Source organism: Penicillium taxi (genome assembly GCF_028828555.1).
Source record: "Penicillium taxi strain IBT 34144 chromosome Unknown utg000001l_segment0_segment0, whole genome shotgun sequence".
Taxonomy (NCBI): Eukaryota; Fungi; Ascomycota; class Eurotiomycetes; order Eurotiales; family Aspergillaceae; genus Penicillium; species Penicillium taxi.
In genome coordinates, this window is record NW_026643203.1 from 754,422 (window position 1) to 776,211 (window position 21,790).

A 21,790-nucleotide genomic window follows, 5' to 3' on the forward strand; every position below is an offset into this window, starting at 1 on the left:
CCTGGAGAGATATGATGTACCTGTGGACTTCAAGTCTATAAGAAATGTATTAATCTACAATCTAGATATTCAGATGAAAAGGAACTCGCCACGAAAGAGAAAAACGTTATAAGTATACCGAGGTATCAACCAATCCCATGTCTAATAATATCTCACAGTAGCTAACCAAGACAGAAAGGAAATAGACATCATAGAGGCGTAAAGAAAAGCCCTCAAGAGACATGATTACAAACCCAACAAGGGTGAATTTCGTTAGAAATGGGGGACATCATGAAGCCAGCAACAAAAACACCTCAACTTTCTTTCTCTTTTTGACCTGAACGTTGGCCTAATCACTCGCAATATCCGGGGAAACTTCCATGGCGCCGCGGGAGCTGGATTCAACACAGACACATTGTATTAATTGCACCGTTGCTCTGCATTAATCATACGAGCTTATCGCAGCACAAAAATTAATAAAATTTAAAGGTACAGCCATGAGATGCAGAGAGGGGAACTTTGGCTTATTGCTCATGAGCGGCCGTAACGTGTCTTTCCAAAGGAGAAGGGAACATAGCGGTACTTGATCATATGCTGGATTTGTCGTCGCACTGCAGGAAGAAGTATATCTGTTAGTTTGGTACTCCTCGGAAAAATAAGAGCTCAATTTCAGATCTGGGGGATTGCGTACTTGTCAAGACAAACAAAATGATCCAATAGACAACTAGAACGGGCCAGAATACGGGAATATCAAAGAAGGGCAGCCAGCAGCACACGAAGCCGATGAAGATGGCGCGGGTGGCAGAGTGCCAGAACTTGAACTCGGGCAGACGGCGGATGAATGGTTTAAACTCGTCGTCCTGCTTGGTGGGGAGGCTGGAATCCGCATCACCATCTTCTAGACCTTCGTCCTGGCTCATAGATGGGTCAAATTTGGGAGTGAGGAAGGCTAGGAACAAGTTCAGGAGGTAGATGCCGACAGTGTAGGCCACTGCGAGCGAGTTAGCTTTTAGAACTGGATAAACGATGCCTGCGATGTTTTGCTGTGCAATTCAATGCTTAGGAGTCCTGGGTTCTTGGTTCTTTCTGTTGAAATTGCCGAAGACTGCTGCGACAGCACCGGATAAGACGTACCGATGTACCATCCTTGCGCCAAAATAATACGCAGGAAGAGAAGGACGAGAAGAACAGCGGATCCAACCCAACGGTAGGTGGTGTAAGGAGTAGACGCATCGAGATAAGCTTGGTATTGCTGCACCTAACGGTTAACACTTCGAACAGGCGCGTCTAGCTCTCCAAGTCCGGAGGCATCGCATTGCGACATTGGCAGCCCCTCTGGCGGAAACTCACTCTGGTCAGTTTCGAGGTGTGCACTGACACGGCAGTGAAAGGCGACTGATCAGGCTCTGGGACATCCATGGCGAGAGATTTGCAGAAAAAAGAGAAACAAGTTGACAACCGGAGGAATCGCAATTCGCAGTGCTGAATGCAGACTGTTCTGGAAAACAAGAGCAAAGTGTCCCCTGGAGTGGGACCAATCAGAGATAAGATTACGTCAGAATCTACTTGAGATTAGTTTCTTTAAGCGGTGAGTTGTATTAGGAAGGCGGTATTATTAATTGCCCGATAAAAATCAAGCTGTCATTAGATAGTATTGCTTTGGAGGAAAGAGCTCACATACAAGTAACTGATCCGTAGGAAGGAGCTCACTGACATAGATAACTGACCAGTCTACGCTTTCTGGTAAGTGTTTTTTCGCATCTTCCACATCTTACACATCTTCCAAGTCTTAACACCCAATAAAAAATTTATACGTCAGTCTATCATGTCTGACACCGCCGCCTCCGATAGCAATAAGTCAGGTGACTTTTCAAACACCGTCCAGAATGAGGTGAAACACAAATCGGGACCCTATTGCTGGGTCTGTGGGGCGATGAACCCTGAGATCGCCCATGTGATTGGGAAGAAGGACCGACAGGTCTGTATTTCCGCGGCTGATTTCAATAGAATTAGACTAACTTAGTTGGACAGACTGACCTCTGATCTCAGACCGGGCTCCTCACCTTCGAACTCACGTCCATCTTCAATGGAATCCCTCTATGCGGCCTGTGCCACAATCAATTTGACTGTGATGGAGATCAAGGCCTCATAATAGTGCCGACAGATCTGGAGTTCTTCATTCGTCATGAGCTCGAGGACCAGGAAAGACGGACGACGACGGAGATTGGCTCAGGCCGCAAAGTTCCTACCAATGTCGTATACCATGACCAGGGCGGGCGGTTCAAGCCCGTCTTCTTGAAGCAGTAACTTGGCCCATTATTTGACTACGATTATGCGAATTATTCAAAACCATGGCATGGGGCTTCAGTGGCGATGTTGAGACGTTGCATAATGGCCTTGGGTAGCGCGCGTGTATCTATCTTGGACCGGGACACCAGTCATCAGCTGGCTGAAATCCAAACCCTCTATTTCGAAGAACGAACTGTCAACGGCATTTTGTTAAACCAAATCAACATCCAGGAAGCTAGGCTGCGGCTACCGAAGGATGGAAACAGTAGCGACCAGCGTCCCTCGAACAGCGAGTGTATGGACAAGAAGCGACCCGCGAACCATGAGGAGGATTCTCCATCAAGGAAGAGAATGAAGAAGGGAAACGAGGACGGCCTAAGCAATGTGAATTACCCGGAAAATCTTGTTCTGAGCTGCAGCCAGGAATACCAGGGTTGGGTCCTGGGACCAGACTCAACAGCCGTAGACGCTGTCGAGAGATGGGGCTACATGTTTTGAAGTGCTGAGATTAGTTCCTTCTTGCTCCTTTTTTTTTTTTTTTTTGCTGTTTGTCTTCTATTCTTTACTTTTCTTTTCTTTTGCGAAAGTGCTACTGCCGTCTGAACGGTGCAGTTAATGGCATTCAGTTTTCCTTTTTTCATTCTTTTAACCGCTTCCGCCTGCCATGTTTTTAAATACCCCTAATCGCTATTCTTGTCAACTTGGAAATTCAACCTGACAATCACTCAAATGCCACAAGTGAATGAAACTACATTTCCTAACTACTATCACATCACGTGATATATGGCTGTATGTTTGTAAGCTTAGTCATTGCCTCCTTGGGTTAGTTCGGCCCTTTTTCGGAGTTAAATTGCGGGGATAAACTATGGCTATATCATAACCGAGGGCTTCCTTCTCCTCAAACTAAATGCTTCAAAGTTGATGCTTCAATTCAAGCAAAATTCAAAATGTTCGCTCGTCGCTGCTCTCGCCTAGTTTCATCCCGGACATCAGTCCCTTTGGCCTCCTACATAGCCCGCCTGCGACCGTATTCGTCCGCTGCAATGTATGAGAACATACTCGCTTCGACGCCAAAGCCCGGCGTAGGTCTGAGTAAGTAGTCCACACTGTAGGCCCAGCGAAAGATGAGATTGACATATGAGTCTAGTCACCCTTAACCGGCCCAAGGCTTTGAATGCCCTCAACAGCGCGCTTTTTGTTGAGCTGAACGATGCCTTGAGCAAGTACGAAAATGATAAAGACATCGGTGCCATTGTCATCACTGGTAGCGAGAAGGCATTTGCTGGTATGCTATCGCATTAATATCTTATCGAATATACACATACAGAACTAACATTTCTCAAGCCGGGGCCGATATCAAGGAAATGGCACCTCTTACATTCTCCGCTGCCTACGGTAACAACTTCATTGAGCCCTGGTCCCACCTGGCCAATACAATCCGCAAGCCTGTTATAGCTGCAGTGTCTGGATATGCTCTTGGTGGCGGATGCGAACTGGCGCTAATGTGCGACATCTTGTACTGCACAGCCAGTGCGAATTTTGGCCAGCCTGAGATCAAGCTAGGTGTGATCCCTGGTGCTGGCGGGTCCCAGCGTCTCACTCGTGCCGTTGGTAAGAGCAAAGCTATGGAACTTATTCTTACAGGAAAAATCTTTAGTGGCAAGGAGGCGGGAGAGTGGGGAGTTGCCGCGCAGGTGGTTGATGGCGGCAAGGACGAGTTGCTGGAGGTTGCGTTCAAGACAGCTGAGACTATTGCTGGGTATAGTCGTGTGGTGACTGTTGCAGCAAAGGAGGTTGTGAATAAGAGTCAGGAATTGTCTCTGCGCGAGGGTGTTGAGTATGAGCGGCGATTGTTCCATGGGCTTTTTGGCAGTGCAGATCAGAAAATTGGTGAGTATTCTCTAAGTCGATTACGATACTGATCTATGAGGTTTGAATTACTGATGCTCCTTCATAGGCATGACTGCTTTTGCAGAGAAGAAGAAAGCCGAGTGGTCGCACAAGTAGAGGCACCCACAGAAGTGAAATTTCATGTGCACAACTTAATTAAGTGCAACACAGATACTGAGTCTATCATCGAATGAAATTGTAACAAATCCAAGGCTAGCAATCTGTCTCACTATAGTCTCAATCATGTCCTCTTAGCTACGGCCAGCCGGAGCTTTAATCCCACGCCTCTTGCTTAATTTCAACCTCCTGCTTAACCTCAGCCTCTTGCTTAACTCCGGCCTCTTGCTTAACTTCAGCTTCTTGCTTAACTTCAGCCTCAGGCTGTGCTTCACCCGACGGTGTTCCGCATTTGTACTGTTCAAGTGATCGGTTGATACCGACAATACCCCATGCAAAGACGGCCACCTCGCGGATCGTGTCCATGAGTCTATATGCCTCAGGGCCACTAGTCCCGCTTGTCTTTGCATCTGCCTGTAATGGAGGCATTTCAGACATGTAAGTACTTGAATTTGTTTTCGTACTTGCCCCAACACTTGCACTCTTACTTGTGCTTGCACTGGCACTTGCGCTTGAACTCGGCGTTGGCAGACCCGTAGAAAAGGATGTCTCTCTACAAAGTGTGCCCCGCTCTTCTGGGTAATCTGCGCGAGGAGTTGATCCATTGTGCGCATGTGGATAAGGCGCAGTGCCATATGAGAAGATCGGTTCAACCGCCCAAGGAGCTGCAAAGAGACCGTTTGAATAGACGGGAACAGGCTGTGGCGGAAGGGACCCACTGATTGGGATTGGAGAACGGGCACGACGAAGAATAACAACCAGCCCGTCAGACGTACAGGAAACAACAGCTTCTAGTTCAACGGGGTGTATCAACTCTGCTGGTAGGCCGCTGCCATGTCCAGGCGCGCCAGTATTTTCGTCCTCTCGAGGATCCCGGGACCAGAAGCGCAGATACGCAATGGAGTCATTACTCTTTGCGCTTTCAATACAACGCACCGCGTCGCGCAGGCATGACTCTTGGATACAGTAGAAAAAACTTTTCGATGTCAACTGGGCTGGGCTTAGTCCTAGAATCTCTGCCACGCCGCTAGTTGCGTACATGATAGTCGCTGTACGAGTGAAGCGATTGACGAACAACGCAGCGCGCGTCTCGTGAAGCGGTTCTGTTAGACGGCGCGAAAACTTATTTGATATGAATGTGAGCATATGGTAGCGCGGGTCATTTGGAGACGAGTCAAAGAGCCTCCGAACAATCGGAGCGTCCACAGCACGTTCTATGAAATAAAAAATATCAGCAAAACATCCGGACTCAAACTGCCATGAGGTGATCTTACTTTGACTACTATTTCCGCGTCCATAGACGGTGGTGCTTGCGATCAACACATCGTACACGACTGTGAAAACACATTCGCAACCAACCCAATACCCATTCTTGTGAAGGATAGAGCAATAATTAAGAACGGCAGCCTTATCGAGATATACGCCTCGGCCATGCACGCTCCGCGCAAAGGCTAGTTCCTCAGGATGGAAATATTCCCAGCACGAGCGTTCTAATACCTCGTTTGGCTCATAGCCCAGCACCACCCGGATACTGTCAGAGGCATAGAGAATCGAGGCGTCATATGAGAGATCTAGATGGTGTTAGAGCTGGCAATTAGATCAGGAAGAGTCAATGGACCTGCCATGTATCGTGATAAATGTTGTATCCATGCTGAAGAAAAGTGGAACCTACGGAGTACCCCGCAAGATGAATGTAGGACTCGGAGAATTATTGTACAACTGCATGCGTCCCCTGCAAGCGCAGTAGTGGACAGAAAAGCAAAGGAAGAAGTAAAAAAGATATCGGACCTCAAGAGGAGTAAAAGAAAAGGTTTCTGACGTATGCTTTAACAGCTGTCAACCTTAGAACCACGGCTGCCGATCTCTGATCTCCGATCTCGCTACGATGGATCCAATTATTGATGAGATCGGAATTTATGATTCAGATGAAAAACAAAATACTTCAATTTAGGGTTAAACGCAGCAGGTTATTAGGTACATGTAGGAAATATCAAGAATTGAAAATCGGAAAATCAGAAAGATCAAAGAGCCAAAACTCAAGTAGCCAAATCTACCAGCGTTCGACTTTTTGATCGATCGGAATAGTCACGTAGGTCGGTTAACGACCCACTATACCTCCCTGAAGATAGGTTTTGCCTTGCATGGTCTTGGTTGAGAATGATGACCATCAAGCTAGATCAAGACGAGAGATCAGCCTTCTCGACTTGACTCGGTTCAGCCACTGAGCTATGCTTCTCATGGCGATAGCAGTCGATGACATTGGTTTCGATGGTCTCATCGAATACATCAACACGCGTGGTCGCAAATTTACGAGCACTGACTTTGCGCTCGAACAGCAGATCAAGTTCTGCAAACGAACGACCGCGAGGCTCAGGGATGCGGAAGTAAGCGTAAACAATGCACATGAAGCAGATACCACTCCAGAAGAAGCCGGTGTAGTTGCCCCAGTTCCATGCAGTGGGGTTCAGCATGTATGGGGTGAGGACGCCACAGACGATGCCGACCACGTTGAACAGGCAGCGACCGAGGACGACAGTCTTGATTTGAAGACGACGGGTAGAGATCTCAGCGACGAGCGAGTAGCAGACCGTGCCGACGGTAAGCTGGTAGAAAAGGGCCCAGGCCAGCATGAGGGACCCGGTAGCCATCGAAGCCTGTTCGATATGCGACTCCGGGACAAGCCCGAGGAATCCCATGATCAAAAGCATGAGGAAGAGACCGCACAAGCCGTACAGACAGAGTGTTCGACGGCCTATGCCGATACTCATGAGGAACCATGCTCCGAAAACGCCAACCATGTTAATGCCGTACTGACCCATGGCAAAGTTGTAGGAGTTGGACGATGACAGGCCGGCCTGCTCCAAAAAGTAGGTTGAGTAGTTGGAGAACGAATTACCGCTAAGATTCTGGATTGCCCAGGTTACGCAGACAATCTCGGTCCGGCGGAGGTCGGTACCCTTGAAGCAGTCCAAGTAACTGGCACCTGCCGTGATCTTGGCCTCCAGTGCAGTCGTGTGAACCATCATGGCGATGGTTTCATCTGCATCGAAATCGGAGTCAGCTTTCTTGTTAGTCAACCGCTCCAGTGAATGCTTTGCGTCCTGGGTTCGGCCCTTTCGGACCAACCACCAGGGAGACTCGGGGGCAAGCATGATTCCAACAAAGAGAGGCAACGGCCACATCCACTGCAGGCCGTAGGGGATTCGGTACGCCCACTCATCAGCACGTTTCAACATTGCCTTGATGACACCGACTCCGATGAGCTGACCCAGACCCCAGCAGAAATTGACATAGGTTGTCAGGTAACCACGCAGGGCCACCGGGCACACCTCGGATGCATAGGTGATGGTCAGGGTCTGGAAAACACCCCAAGGAAGACCACACAATATCTCTGCGGCCAGCAGAGCATGCACACTCTGAGCAGTGAAGAAAATTGCCGTCCATGCACTGACAAGGACTAGGCAAGCCATGATGGTGTATCGATATCCAAAGCGCTCGGAAGCCCAACCGTTGATAAGTAATCCGATAATCTCGCCGACATATGCACCATTACTCAAACCAGCTTGCCACTATAATTTTGAATTAGTTTTAGTTTCTCAATAGCGGATGTCAGGTAAACATACCGCTGCCGATACTTGATAGGTACCGTCAGTCGACAGCGTTCCGTATTTGCGGTTGAATTGCGGGAAAGCGTAAAAATTGTTGACCAGGGAGATATCATATCCCTCCATCGCAATGCACGTGGAGATGAGAATACTCCAAAAGACCGCCTTAGGGTACAGACGGATACCCTGCAACAGACCCATCTTCTGCTCTTTATCTGTAGCCGCCTTCGCATTTCGAATGACGTTGGTCATAGACGAGTCCGATTGCGACTGATCGGCGGAGGAATAGTGGTGGAGAGTCCCATTCACGGGCTCAATTGCATGAGTCCCGATCTTTTCACCGTCACTGGAGTGAGAAGCCAATGGCCCTCCCACCGGCACGACCGCATCTCCCACTCTAGGATCGGCCATGCTCAAGCAGCAAAGAAATCAAAAAATTGGAGGGGTAGTTGTAGGTTAAGTAGGTAAGGTAGATAAACGCGTTCGGATCTTGCGATTGATTTAGAGAACCCAAAGCGCGTTCTCAGGCGCCCCTCCACGGCTGGATGAGCGTCGACCGTTGAACGGGTGGTGGCGCCTGAGTGGGTGAATGTTAATGACCATTGCCAGAGTACAGAATAGGGGGGGGGGGGGGGGGGGGATCTCACGAGTTAAGCTGCGTGCCGAAAATGGTGGCGGTTGTAAGTGATCACGTCTCTGGAGAGATGCGATCGAACTGACAGACAGAATCGATGTATCGGGTCAAATAAAATGAGGGATTTCACGAGGAAGTGAGGTAAGATATAGTGGCAATGGAAGGGGAAAGAGAGATGGAATTGGAATTGGTGGGAAGAAGGATATGGAGGAATGAGAGATAGAAGAAGCGGTCTGCGGCCGAGAGATACTTGGAAATCAAGGCGGAGAGGGATGGAGTGTTCGATATCCACTCAGGGGTTGAAATCAACAATCAGATTATCAAATTTTGATTCTTTCACGATAAAGAAAGTTGCGGGGGGAATGCGGGCTCATGCGGAATCTAAAGCCTCTAACCCTCCAGGCACACTCTGATTCTTGGCGGCTCAACTGCACCGCTTTTATCTCGAACATTTGAAGTTTTGTTCTTTCCATTATTTTGCCCTAAATTAATGTATTATCTGCGACGCATTCTAAGTAGATTCCAGAATTATGTATATTGTCATTTTAGCTCATTGACGTGGAAGCTCTATGGGCTATGAAGACTAACGCCATAGTGTAGGTCTAGCTAGTGCTTGGCTTGCATGCGGTAGATAGAATAGCCACCCATTCCATGGCCACTTCGCCTTCCTTCCCATACGTGTCGGTCAAATACTTTTCCAATGCTCCGGAGAAATCCTCTCTGGTCTCCTCTAGCTGCTTCTCTGACCAAAAGTGTTGAAACACCAAAGGAATCATGACCATAGTCATTGCAGATAGCTCGGGAACCTTCAACGATATGCTCTTGCTAACAGCCCTGACGTCGATATTTTGAAATTTGCGCTGATGAAGCTGCGACTCGATCCAGGCCATCGAATCCCATTCTCCCTTCTGGGTGACGTGCAAAAACTCCTGGGGTGTCGGCCAAGGAAGCTCATTGGGCATCATTTTGACTGCATTTCCAACGATAGAGATCCAGCCAGCTGTTCATTTATCAGCGTCTTATTTCACCATTCGATCATTGGAAACTCCAAAGGGCAATGGGTTAAATCGCAGAGACTTACGCTGAATCCATGTGGAGAACGCAATCGTGCCTCCTGGTTGCAGAACTCGACAGGCTTCTATCGACGAATTAGAGGTTATAAATGGCCTTGAAGCATGGCATCGATCAAGCCAAACTGATCGAACTTACCATCAAGTGCCTCCAGGGGCTGTGGCATAGCCATGAAGGCTTTCAAAGAAGTCAGGTTAGTCAAAGGCTTCTAAAATGGTGGGAATTTATGGAATTTATATACCAAATGCAGTGAAGGCATGAGTGAAATGAGCAGTGGGCAAACTCATTTTCTGTGCGTCCAGCACTTGGGTGGTTGCATTGGACCACTGCTCCTCCTCCGCTCTACGCCGAGTGGACTCTATCATGCCTGGGGAAATATCTCCACAGGTCAGTTTCCAGTTTTTTTTGACCTTGTCACCCAGCTCATGATGGAGGATACTGGAAACAACTCCGGTACCACAAGCGTTATCAAGCACCACCAGAGGCTGGTTCGGATTCAACTTAGAATTGGCAATGATATTGCTCTGCTCTATCAGTGAAAGTGCATACTGCCCAGTTATCTTGCCGCCCGTTTTGTATTGGTTCACGAAGGAGTCGCTCTTGAATAGAGTGTCCCAATTTTGGCCCGTCATGGTGCAAAGTCCCTTGGTGATGCGATGTATTGTCTTGAAATATTGGATATTAAATGATAGATGGAAGTCCGAGAAACGCAATTTGACGTGGGAATTGGTCTTTTTATACATAGCAGGCCTAGATAGTACCTGTGGTCTTCCTGCCATTGGACATCTGGGCATTCTGTAACTATTGAACCTAAAGCAGCGAAAAGTTTCCGACAATGTCTCCGCGAATCCAGAACTTGAGAAACGGCATCTCTTCCGGGAAAAAGGCTGTCATATTTCTCGTTTGGGTCACTGAGTCATGACCAATCCAGCAATAGACTAGAATTAACTATTGGTTGAATTTGACTGACTTTTCACGCTAGCATTCAGTGGCCCTGAGTATTGGGGACCTTGGAAGATTTGAAGATTCTGACTGGTAGGATCGGATATCATGTCATTTTTTACATGATTTTCCATGTTCTATTTCCTGGGGAAATTATCATACTGTAGTCAGCTTGATGGATTCAGTGCCTTGTTGGCATCTTCCATGAACAGAAAGATTAGTTACAGAATAGATGGATTTATATCACGTGGCTGATTACATCACCTGTGGCGCTAGTGCAAAACGGGCAAACTATCAACAGCAAAACAACCGCTCGCGCCCCTCTCCATCTTCAGATGTACTCCGCCCCGCGAGCTGACTCGCAATCGCAACCGCAACCATGAGGATTACAGAAATTGTGATAGACGGCTTCAAATCATACGCAGTTCGAACTGTGATCAGTGGATGGGTATGTTCTCCCTAGTGTCTCTGATGAGATCCAAACTGATGAATTTATGAATTTTAGTGCGTGCGCTTTCCCTTCCCTTACACCAACTTGAAGTGAAGAGCCCCTCACAGTGAAAAATTACTGATCGCTTGTCATGTAGGGATGAAGCGTTCAACTCCATTACCGGTCTTAACGGTAGTGGCAAATCCAACATCCTCGATGCCATCTGCTTCGTTCTCGGTATCACCAACATGTCGACTGTCCGAGCGCAAAATCTCCAAGACCTGATCTATAAGCGCGGTCAAGCAGGTGTGACCAAGGCCAGCGTCACAATCGTCTTTGATAATCGCGACACCGCAAAATCCCCGATCGGCTTTGAGGAATACGCTAATATCTCCGTTACCCGACAAATTGTGCTGGGCGGTACTAGCAAATACTTGATCAACGGCCACCGCGCGCAGCAGCAAACCGTCCAGAACCTGTTCCAGAGCGTTCAGCTCAATATTAACAACCCCAATTTCCTCATCATGCAGGGTCGCATCACCAAGGTCTTGAACATGAAGGCCGTCGAAATTTTGTCGATGATCGAGGAGGCGGCGGGTACCCGCATGTTTGAGGATAGACGTGAAAAAGCTAATAAGACAATGGGAAAGAAGGAATTGAAGCTGAGGGAAATTGAAGGTCTCTTGAAGGAGGAAATTGAGCCTAAACTTGAGAAGCTTCGGTCCGAAAAACGTGCTTTCCTCGACTTCCAACAGACACAAAACGACTTGGAGCGTTTGACACGGCTTGTCATTGCCCACGACTATGTTCGTGGTGGAGAGCGCTTGCGAGTTGCAGCCGAGGAGTGTGACAAGAAAAAGGACAAGGTTCAGAATCTGGAGGCCAATGCAACCAGGCTGAAGAGCGAGATTGCGTACTTGGAGGAGGATGTCAAGCGTGTCAAAGCAGCTCGTGACAAGGAATTGCGAAAGGGCGGCAAGTTCCAGGCTCTGGAAGATGAAGTCAAGAATCACTCTCACGAGTTAGTTCGGTTGACCACCGTATTTGACCTCAAAAACTCCAGCTTGGATGAAGAGAAGGAGAAACGGAAGACAATGCAGAACGCAGTGAGTGACCTTGAAAAGATGCTGAAGGAGAAGCGAGCGGTCTATGAAAGGCTTCAGGCGCAGTATGACGCCGCCAAATCAGAGCTTGATGCGCAGAACGTCGAAGTGGAGCAAAAGGAAGAGTTGCTCCAGACTTTGCAAACAGGTGTCGCATCGAAGGAAGGACAGGAGAGTGGCTACCAAGGACAGCTGCAGGACGCACGAAACCGAGCCAGCACCGCCACCACAGAGCAAGAACAAGCGAAACTCAAGATTGCCCATTCAGAGAAGAGGATCAAGGAAGAGGAGCCGCGGGCAAAGAAGGCTAAGGAACAGAACTTGGGCCTGCTGCGGGACTTGGAAGGCCTAAAATCCCAGGCGAAGAAGCTGGAGTCGGAACTCACTCGGCTTGGCTTTGAGCCTGGCAAAGAGGAGCAGATTTATCAAGAGAAAACCGGGCTCGAGAGAGATATCCGGGAACTTCGTCAAAGAGCCGATGGTCTCCGCAGGCAGGCGTCCAATATCGACTTCACCTACGCTGATCCACAACCTAACTTCGACCGGTCGAAGGTTAAAGGCTTGGTTGCCCAGCTCTTCACTTTGAATAGAGATCAGGTCGAAGCTGCAACTGCTTTGGAAATCTGTGCAGGCGGCCGACTTTACAATGTAGTGGTCGATTCATCGGAAACAGGAAAGCAGCTGCTACAGGGTGGCAAGCTGCGAAAGCGTGTGACTATCATTCCTCTTAACAAGATCTCGAACTTCAGGGCCTCAGCTGAAAAGATTGGAGCCGCCCAAAACCTTGCTCCTGGAAAGGTGGATCTGGCTTTGAGTTTGATCGGACACGAAGATGAGGTGCTTGCGGCGATGAACTACGTGTTTGGTAACACACTTATTTGCAAGGATGCTGCCACGGCTAAGAATGTCACATTTGACCCTTCAGTTCGGATGAAGAGCGTGACCTATGAAGGCGATGTCTACGATCCCTCCGGAACACTATCTGGTGGTAGCTCCCCTAACTCCAGTGGTGTACTTGTAACCCTACAGAAGCTCCACGATATTACCAAGGAACTGAAAACCAAGGAGCGACAACTTGCCACTTTGGAGGACAATATGAAGAAAGAGAAGAAGAAGCTCGATGCGGTCCGGTCGATTAAACAAGATCTTGACCTCAAAACCCATGAAATCAAACTTACTGAGGAGCAAATCAACAACAACTCCTCTTCATCAGTATGTATTTAGTTTTAGCCGAGACTGAACCTGCTTCTAACATAACATTAGATCATTGCTGCCGTCGAAGAGATGAAAGTCAACATCGAGCAATTGAAGAAAGATATTGTCGACGCCAAAAGTCGCCACGCAGAAGCATCCAAGGATATCAAGCGCATCGAGAAAGATATGAGTGAATTCAGCAATAATAAAGATAGCAAGCTGGAAGAGCTACAAACTTCACTCAACAGCTTGAAGAAGACCCTTACAAAAAACTCTGCTTCAGTCAAGGAGCTTCAGAAGGAGCTGCAGTCGTCCCGTCTTGATTCTGAGCAAGTCGGAAGTGACCTTTCAGCAGCTGAAGAGCAGCTTACCGAGTCGGGTAGTACGCTGAAGGCACAGGTGAAGGAGATTGAGTCTATGAAGCGGGAGCAGGCACGAGTCAAGGTAACTAAAACGCCAACAGTTTACTATACAAACCCAGCGCTAACGACTTAAAGGATGCACACGATATTGCGCAGGCCCAGCTTGATGATGAGAGGGCCAAGCTGACCGGCTTCGACGAAGAAACGCGCGAACTAGAGCGAGCTATAAAATCCAAATCTTCACAAATCACTGAAGAAAGTCTTGAGATGCAAAAACTGGGCCATCAACTTGAGAAGTTACAGAAGGACCAAGAAACTGCCCAACACTCTTTCTCTCATATGGAGAAAGAGCATGAGTGGATCGCGGATGAGAAAGAACAGTTTGGTCGTCCGAATACCCCATACTACTTCCAGGGTCAGAATATTGCCGAATGCAAATCAACACTACGCAACTTGACGGAACGGTCGCAAGGGATGAAGAAAAAGATCAACCCGAAGGTCATGAACATGATTGATAGCGTGGAAAAGAAGGAGTCTGCGCTCAAGAACATGATGCGAACTGTCATCCGTGATAAAAGCAAGATCGAGGAGACCATTCTCAACCTCAACGAGTACAAGAAGGAGGCGCTGCACAAGACTTGGACTAAGGTCAATACTGATTTTGGTAATATCTTTGCTGAGCTCCTGCCAGGCAGCTTTGCGAAGCTTGATCCGCCGGAGGGCAAGGAGATCACAGACGGTCTCGAGGTCAAGGTGTCTCTGGGCAAGGTTTGGAAGCAGAGCCTGACAGAACTGAGTGGTGGACAAAGGTATGTTCCTACCTGATTTTTGTCTCTTGAGTCAACATGACTAAATCCCCCATCTATAGATCTCTTATTGCACTCTCTTTGATCATGGCACTCTTGCAATTCAAGCCCGCGCCCATGTACATTCTCGATGAGGTTGACGCCGCGCTGGATCTTTCACACACCCAAAACATTGGACGATTGATCAAGACCCGCTTCAAGGGATCTCAGTTCATCGTGGTCTCACTCAAGGACGGCATGTTCCAGAACGCCAACCGCATCTTCCGTACGCGGTTCAGCGAGGGTACTAGTATTGTCCAGGCGCTAACCCCGGCTGACATGAGATAAGCCTGCAACTGAGCTTTCAGTTTAATGTTTTTGACGGCCCTCATGTCCTTTGATTTTTGATGTCCTTTGATTTTTGAATTAGTGGAGCAGTTGGTCGGTAGTCGGTGTTTGTGGTACTGTATACATTTGCTGGATGGGAACGGATTTTGGCTCATGATCTATGCATGATGATGATTTTTCGATTCTGCGAAAGATTCCAGCTGTTCTCTGTATAGTAGAATCCAGATAGTGAGAATTATTTTTTAATCTCTACCGTGGTGTGTATGTGTAGCAATCTGATATCATAAAAGATAGCTAGTTTATGGGGCCGGACACGCCACTATACGGAGTCTACAAATGCCGTCTTATAATTAAGGTATTTTTGGGTAATAAGTGATCTGTCTAGAACGTGATTATTACTCATTTATCGGTAATATTCCATATTATCTCAGTCTAACTACTTTATATTCTGTTTGTGGCTCAACGGTCGGGTTAAGTTGCACGTGCCAGGACACCCAAATCCCGAATCTCCTTTCAATCCTCCACTTGTGCACTGCTTTGATTCTCACGACGCGCAAACACTTCTCCAACTTCTTTCTAGCTTTATATTGGTCGCCTCGTGGTTGTGACAACTCCTGTCATCTCACACGACCTCCTACCCAAGCCGGAACTGTTCCGCCTCGACACTGTCATTCCACATCTAACGGAATTGACTCAGCAACTCCCATATCGCGCACGATCGCACTTCCATCACAATGACCGACGAAGAGCCCACACTTAACATTCCTTCCCTTCTTACGTTAGCCGTTGTATCGTTTTTTGTTCTGCGATGGTTCTTTAACCGTGACGATAGCTCCAGCGCCAACCGGCCCCGACGTGGGAATGCCGTCGACCCTGCTCAAGTGGAGCAGATCTCCCAGATGTTCCCTCAGTTGAGTAGTCGCACCATCATGTGGGATCTCCAGCGCAACGGTGGTAGCGTCGGGGCGACAACAGAGCGCATCTTAAGTGGGCGGGGCTTGGACACGGTAGGTCTCCCAGTTTACATAACCTCTTAACAAACATTGACTCAAATTCATTTACTTTTAGCCTCCTCCATCATTCCAACCTCCCCTCCCAACTGCCTCCACGAATCGTCCGGTTGTTCCAGCTACATCCTCAGCTGCGACAAAGCGGGACGGGCAAGACCTGATTTCTAGATATAATCTGAGCGAAAAGATTACAAGTGATAGCTCAGAATCTGCTCAGGCAGCACTCTCTTCAAGCGCATGGGCCCAGAACAAAGAAGAACGACAACGACTACTGCAGAAACGACGAGACGAAATGATTTTGGAAGCGCGGAGGAAGATGGCGCAGAAGAACAAGCAATGAGTTAAAACGATTCCCCATTTAATAATTGCGATCTATTTGAGGTTTCTATGCTGTGGTCCGTGTTCGCGCGATGCATCATGACGATCCTTTGGAGTCATCAGTCATTCCTCAGCATTATCCATTACTCATTCTGATCTGAAGGAATACTTTCCATACTTTCTTTTTCTATTCAAGCATCCGCATAACACATCGTGTCAGGTAAATTGGAAAAGCCTTGGTTGTTACCAGTTTGAAATCTCGGGTATATAAAGTCTCTATACATAAATATCGTTCGACAGGAGGTGTTCCGTCGCATACGCACCTTGTACGCCAATAAAATCGAAATAATAATAATTATCGCCAAATGCAATCTAAAACTCCATGTCATCGTCCTCGTCATCTTGAGCTTCATCATAACCCCCATTAGCCCGTTGCTCTGCCAGCTGTTCTCGTCGTGCTTGTTCTTTGGAGGCACCGATTTTCCTGACAATTAGAGTTAGCAACACATAATTTCGCTGCTGACAATACAAATCGTCGCATACCGAAGGTTATCCACCACGCCAGCCAAGAAACCACGCTCTTCACCCATCTCCATGGCACCAACACCCGTTAGTGCGACTCCTCCACCACCACTGGCAGCAGCGTCCAGCGCATCAACTCCAGACCGTATCTTAGCCATGCGCACTTCGCGCAGGTCTTTCAAGAGCCGTCGGATTTGGTCCGGGTCAACTAGATCATCACTAGCAGCATCCAACAGCATATTCGCGACCTCGATCCAATGAAACGGCAATGAAGGTATATCCCTAGAGGATATATTCGTTTGTGCAACATTCTGTGGTAAGAATGGCGGTGCAGCAAGGTACCTCTCGCCGTCGCGAGTGTACTGTGGCCGAGCTTTAGATTCGAGGCCATGGTCACGCACACTAGGCTGACCTGGTAGAGGGGGTGGAGGAGAGAAAGCATTTTTGTAATCTTCGTGATGGGATTCGACCTCGAGGATGAGCTTGAGCGGCTCAGGGTGCAACCATGGCGGCGGCATGATATTGGCGCGCCGTTGGCGTTTTAAAAGTAGAGCAAGCCATAGGGGGAGTGAGGCGCGTCGAGGAGGTACGAGAGGTTCAATAGGACCCTGTGGATGTCAATTAATTTTAATATAAGCGTATTGAATGCGATGGATTTTTACCCCGAGCAGTTCTAGGCCTTCTAAGCGTTGACGAGGCACGACGGACACCAATTCCATCTCGGCCAAGAAGGCGATCTCCGAGGGCGTAATGCCCCGCGGCAGAGGGAATGCCATTGAACTTCAAGTGAACAATAAAATGGAATAAAATATTAGTACGATAATTCAGACGTCAATGATGTGGTTTCTTCGTCAATACACCATGTTTAATTTGTGGTAGTGATCAAATCGCAAACTGAACGCCAAATACTTGTGTTTGTCGTGTTTGCACCACTATTTAGTAGATCCCACCTTGTCCCTTTCTCAAAGCTCAAGCTCAACTCTCGACCTTCTCCAAGTTTATTTCGTTTCTTGGACTTGGATCACAATGAGTGCCACAGAGTCTGATCTTAGTCGAGCGGCACGCTACGCCGTCCCCTTTGCTCTGACCGCAATTGGGATCTGGAGAGCCAAGGTCACCACCGAAGTCCCCGAGCCATATCTAGATGAGGTATTTCACGTTCCACAGGCGCAGGAGTATTGGGCGCACAAGTGGACATCCTGGGATCCGAAAATAACCACTCCACCTGGCCTGTACCTTTGGTCGTATATCCTCTGTGCAGCTCTGTATACTCTCCGCGGCTCTCCGACACAGCTCACCACCGAAGTTCTGCGCATGACCAATGCTGCTACAGCTGGGTTGTTTCTTCCATGGAGACTCCAGACGGTCTCTGATATTGTGCACAAAGTTCGGAACACCCGGCCTCTGAATGCGCGACTCAGTCACTCTATCTTGAACATTTGCCTGTTCCCACCGCTGTTCTTCTTCTCCGGTCTATACTACACCGACATCCTGGCTTTGCTTGTGGTCATCGAGGCATACAACTGGGATCTTAAGCGTATATCGGGAACTGGCTCATCTCTCCTGTCCACTCTTGGATTCTTGGTGTTTGGATTGGCTGCGCTAGCTTGTCGTCAAACGAACATCTTTTGGGTCTCTGTGTTTCTAGGCGGACTACAGGCCGTTAAGGAAATCCGCAAATCTTCCAAGTCGTGCAAATCATCTGATGTATCTGAAATTGTTAAGGCTGGTTTGAACAATGAGGTCTACGACCCTCTTGTCTCCGAGGCCTCTTTGGCGGACTATGTCAAGACTGCCATCTCATTTGCAACTGCCGGTCTTGCCAGCCCTTTTTCTTTCCTTGCCTCGGTCTTCCCTCATCTCATTATCCTTGGGGCATTCGGTGCATTCATCCTATGGAATGGTGGTGTTGTCCTCGGTGGGTTCTGTGATATTGTTTCGCAACAAAATGGCATACTAACATCTCTCTAAAACTAGGTCATAAAGAATTCCACACTGCTGGAGTGCATCTAGCGCAGATGCTTTATATTTGGCCCTATTTCGTATTCTTCTCTTGGCCGTTGCTCGTTGTTCCTGTGATCAATGTTATTCTGCCAACGAAGTTTTTACCAAAGTATCTCAACTACGGCTTCCCGGAAAAACAAAAGAAACTGCCTAGTATCATTGCGGCTTTGGTTATCATGCCAGTTATGGCTGCTATTGTTCATTTCAACACAATTGTGCATCCCTTCACCCTGGCTGACAACCGACACTATGTCTTCTACGTGTTCCGCATCTTGCTAGGTTATCACCCCGCTGTCAAGTATGCTGCGGTGCTAGTTTACTTCCTTTGCGGATGGGCTGTGATTTCTGCCTTTGGATTTTCTGTTCTTCGGAAGGCCCCTCGCGTCTTCCAGATGCCAGTTGCCCCAAAGCCTGCATCTCCTGCATCCAAACCTGCTGTCAAAGAGCAGCCCAAAGAGACCAGAAAGCCCACTCGCAAGACCACATCCAAGAAAACTCAGCCAGTGCAACCGACGCAACCCCCACCAGTGACAGCTGAAGCATTTGCCAGGATTCAGCAGGCTCTCATCCAGCGTCAAAATCAGCAACCCGAAGGAACTCGGGCTAGCTTTGTTCTTGTTTGGCTTGCTGCGACCGCTTTATCTCTCGTGACAGCACCTCTTGTAGAACCACGCTACTTCATTATTCCTTGGGTAATGTGGCGTCTACATCTGCCTCCATCTCCATCCTTGGCTGTGTTCCGGAAACGGCGCCCTGATGGCGAGAGAGAGCGAGAATCGGCTGATATGGCAACTAATGCCCCCAAGTTCTTAGAGACTGCGTGGTTCTTACTCATTAATGTCGTGACAGGCTATGTATTCTTGTACAAGGGCTTTGAATGGCCCCAGGAGCCGGGCAAGATTCAGCGGTTCATGTGGTGATCAATTTGGACCGTCCCTCATGAAGGATGTGATTTTCTTGTATATTATCGTAATTAGATGTATTAATTGTAGATTATCAATCATTTTCAACATTGTTGCGGTGTTTAATATTATAAGACGTAGATAGAGCTGAACACTGATGCGGGCGGTAGAAATATGAGTGCGAATTGCAGTTTCCACTCTTGTTATCATTTTACCCTACACCATCATCACCGCCACAGCTGCGAATGAATAGATAGACATCCCAAATTCTTGTTTTCTCTAGAGTACAGTTCACCTTTGTGTTGTCGACAATTCATAAAACACGTGCACTTCCTTTGCTTCACCTCCAATCTCGGAGTCGCTGAATGGAACCCTCAAAACGGGCACGAGTCTCATCAGGCTCCAGCAAGGGGGATGATCATATAAAGTCATTGATCTCTCTTCATAGATCTATCTCACCCCCGACTTCCGGGTGCTCAAAGAGATCGCGCTTGTCACGACCATCTCATCCAGTCAACACTAGGGGTGAAAAGAATGAACCGGTCACAAGACCCTGTGCATCATCATCTCATCTAATTCCTTCTCCAATCCAGCTCACCCACATCAAGGATTTGTCAGATCGGCAGGGCTTCAATGTCGACACAGTGCAGCTGCGCGACATCCTCGGAGATCCTATGATCAGTGAATGCTGGCAATTCAACTTCCTCTTCGATGTAGACTTTCTCATGTCACAGTTCGACAGTGATGTGCAGCACCTCGTGAAAGTGAAAGTTGTTCATGGGTCTTGGCAGAGGGAATCTCAGAATAGAATTATTGTCGAGGTGAGTACTCTTCTTGATAAATTCACCATCATCCCCTTGAAGCATGTCTTGAGATGTCTGGGGAAACGAGGTGTCCTTAGAAATATATTGACCAAGGACTAGGAAGCATGCTCTCGGTGGTCGAATGTTGAGCCCATTATCGCTTATATGCCCGAACCCTTTGGCACTCATCATACAAAAATGATGATCCTTTTTCGTCATGATGATTTAGCTCAGTAAGTTCCCTTAGCCCTATCATGATCGATTATTAAAAAGTTTTATTAGGGTTATCATTCATACTGCCAATATGATACAGGGAGACTGGCAGAATATGACCCAAGCAGTATGGAAGTCTCCTCTCCTTCCTCTGGAAAAACCCAACACATCCACTTCTGCAGGACAACCAGCTTTTGGCACTGGCAGAAGGTTCAAGAGAGATATCATGAGCTATCTGAAAGCATATGGATCTAAGAAGACTGGGACCCTGGTCAAGCAGTTGAGTGAATACGATTTCAGTGTAGTGCGTGCGGCCTTTCTTGCAAGCATTCCTTCGAAGCAACAACTCAACGGCTTAGACTCAAACACTACAACTCTATGGGGATGGCCAGCGTTAAACGATATTATGGGAAATCTCCCACTTCGCCAGCCAATGAACCACTCGAACAAGGCACAAATTGTGATACAGGTATGCTTAAACTCTCCCTCCCTTCATGACATTTCTTCTCTGACAATTCCTAGGTTTCCTCCGTAGCTTCCCTTGGAGTGACAGATAAGTGGCTCAAGGACGTTTTTTTCAAAGCACTTTCACCAGGATCCATCAATCTTGAGCCCAACTATTCAATAATATTCCCCACACCGGAGGAAATCCGCCACTCTCTCGACGGGTATGGATCCGGCGGATCGATCCACATGAAGATTCAGAGTGATCGTCAGAAGAGGCAATTGAACTACATGCGTTCTCATCTATGCCATTGGGATAGCCAGCAAGGGTCTTCCCAGTCCAAATCCATCGACTTGTCTGAGAAGAGCACAACGCGAGAAGCAGGTCGCAGCCGCGCGGCCCCCCATATCAAGACATATATCCGGTTTTCGGACCCGAAGATGGATACAATTGATTGGGCAATTGTGACTTCTGCAAACTTGTCAACCCAAGCCTGGGGCGCGGGAGCAAATACAGCTGGTGAAGTCCGAATCTCAAGTTTTGAGGTTGGCGTTGTCGTTTGGCCGGACTTGTTTACAGAGAATACCAAAGGAAATGCGATTGATCCCCCTTCCATACTGATGGTCCCATGCTTCAAACGGGATACCCCTATTCGCTCCTTGAACGACAGTGACACAACACCAGTTACTACAGTGGTCGGTTTGCGAATGCCGTATGACCTGCCACTCACCCCCTACGGCGACACCGATGAGCCATGGTGCGCCTCGGCCCCGCATGAATTGCCAGACTGGCAAGGGCGGAGCTGGGTTATATGATTATGAGAC

General features: G+C 48.0%; 11 protein-coding genes across 11 annotated transcripts; 6 read left to right on the forward strand and 5 right to left on the reverse strand.

Moving 5' to 3' along the window:
• Positions 1–510: 510 nt before the first annotated feature.
• On the reverse strand, positions 511–1,398 carry N7495_000283 (Rer1 family protein; the record flags this gene model as incomplete). The annotated part of the gene is made up of 4 exons (XM_057202953.1): positions 511–590; positions 671–970; positions 1,114–1,231; positions 1,330–1,398. 4 exons carry the CDS (start codon positions 1,396–1,398, stop codon positions 511–513), a joined length of 567 nt encoding a protein of 188 aa, XP_057067026.1.
• Positions 1,399–1,804: 406 nt separating this feature from the next.
• On the forward strand, positions 1,805–2,766 carry N7495_000284 (HNH endonuclease signature motif containing protein; the record flags this gene model as incomplete). The annotated part of the gene is made up of 3 exons (XM_057202954.1): positions 1,805–1,957; positions 2,029–2,282; positions 2,385–2,766. The coding sequence occupies 3 exons, from the start codon at positions 1,805–1,807 to the stop codon at positions 2,764–2,766; spliced, it is 789 nt and encodes a 262-aa protein (XP_057067027.1).
• Positions 2,767–3,215: 449 nt separating this feature from the next.
• Positions 3,216–4,275, forward strand: echA (enoyl-CoA hydratase echA; the record flags this gene model as incomplete). The annotated part of the gene is made up of 4 exons (XM_057202955.1): positions 3,216–3,360; positions 3,416–3,553; positions 3,613–4,158; positions 4,226–4,275. 4 exons carry the CDS (start codon positions 3,216–3,218, stop codon positions 4,273–4,275), a joined length of 879 nt encoding a protein of 292 aa, XP_057067028.1.
• Positions 4,276–4,431: 156 nt separating this feature from the next.
• N7495_000286 (PAS domain-containing protein) lies at positions 4,432–6,000 on the reverse strand (the record flags this gene model as incomplete). Its single annotated transcript, XM_057202956.1, has 3 exons — positions 4,432–5,489; positions 5,550–5,846; positions 5,955–6,000. The coding sequence occupies 3 exons, from the start codon at positions 5,998–6,000 to the stop codon at positions 4,432–4,434; spliced, it is 1,401 nt and encodes a 466-aa protein (XP_057067029.1).
• A 452-nt stretch (positions 6,001–6,452) lies between these two features.
• Positions 6,453–8,291, reverse strand: N7495_000287 (putative MFS alpha-glucoside transporter; the record flags this gene model as incomplete). The annotated part of the gene is made up of 2 exons (XM_057202957.1): positions 6,453–7,844; positions 7,899–8,291. 2 exons carry the CDS (start codon positions 8,289–8,291, stop codon positions 6,453–6,455), a joined length of 1,785 nt encoding a protein of 594 aa, XP_057067030.1.
• Positions 8,292–9,116: 825 nt separating this feature from the next.
• Positions 9,117–10,217, reverse strand: gtmA (gliotoxin thiomethyltransferase; the record flags this gene model as incomplete). The annotated part of the gene is made up of 4 exons (XM_057202958.1): positions 9,117–9,514; positions 9,596–9,652; positions 9,724–9,762; positions 9,827–10,217. The coding sequence occupies 4 exons, from the start codon at positions 10,215–10,217 to the stop codon at positions 9,117–9,119; spliced, it is 885 nt and encodes a 294-aa protein (XP_057067031.1).
• Positions 10,218–10,906: 689 nt separating this feature from the next.
• On the forward strand, positions 10,907–14,749 carry N7495_000289 (condensin subunit SMC2; the record flags this gene model as incomplete). The annotated part of the gene is made up of 6 exons (XM_057202959.1): positions 10,907–10,975; positions 11,033–11,067; positions 11,115–13,272; positions 13,324–13,698; positions 13,752–14,425; positions 14,485–14,749. The coding sequence occupies 6 exons, from the start codon at positions 10,907–10,909 to the stop codon at positions 14,747–14,749; spliced, it is 3,576 nt and encodes a 1,191-aa protein (XP_057067032.1).
• Positions 14,750–15,483: 734 nt separating this feature from the next.
• N7495_000290 (CUE domain-containing protein) lies at positions 15,484–16,099 on the forward strand (the record flags this gene model as incomplete). The annotated part of the gene is made up of 2 exons (XM_057202960.1): positions 15,484–15,756; positions 15,818–16,099. 2 exons carry the CDS (start codon positions 15,484–15,486, stop codon positions 16,097–16,099), a joined length of 555 nt encoding a protein of 184 aa, XP_057067033.1.
• Positions 16,100–16,449: 350 nt separating this feature from the next.
• Positions 16,450–17,375, reverse strand: psf2 (DNA replication protein PSF2; the record flags this gene model as incomplete). Its single annotated transcript, XM_057202961.1, has 3 exons — positions 16,450–16,561; positions 16,621–17,207; positions 17,262–17,375. The coding sequence occupies 3 exons, from the start codon at positions 17,373–17,375 to the stop codon at positions 16,450–16,452; spliced, it is 813 nt and encodes a 270-aa protein (XP_057067034.1).
• Positions 17,376–17,625: 250 nt separating this feature from the next.
• alg10 (dolichyl-P-Glc:Glc(2)Man(9)GlcNAc(2)-PP-dolichol alpha-1,2- glucosyltransferase) lies at positions 17,626–19,523 on the forward strand (the record flags this gene model as incomplete). Its single annotated transcript, XM_057202962.1, has 2 exons — positions 17,626–18,517; positions 18,577–19,523. 2 exons carry the CDS (start codon positions 17,626–17,628, stop codon positions 19,521–19,523), a joined length of 1,839 nt encoding a protein of 612 aa, XP_057067035.1.
• A 347-nt stretch (positions 19,524–19,870) lies between these two features.
• Positions 19,871–21,781, forward strand: N7495_000293 (tyrosyl-DNA phosphodiesterase 1; the record flags this gene model as incomplete). The annotated part of the gene is made up of 4 exons (XM_057202963.1): positions 19,871–20,326; positions 20,429–20,541; positions 20,591–20,990; positions 21,044–21,781. The coding sequence occupies 4 exons, from the start codon at positions 19,871–19,873 to the stop codon at positions 21,779–21,781; spliced, it is 1,707 nt and encodes a 568-aa protein (XP_057067036.1).
• Between the last annotated feature and the right edge of the window lie 9 nt (positions 21,782–21,790).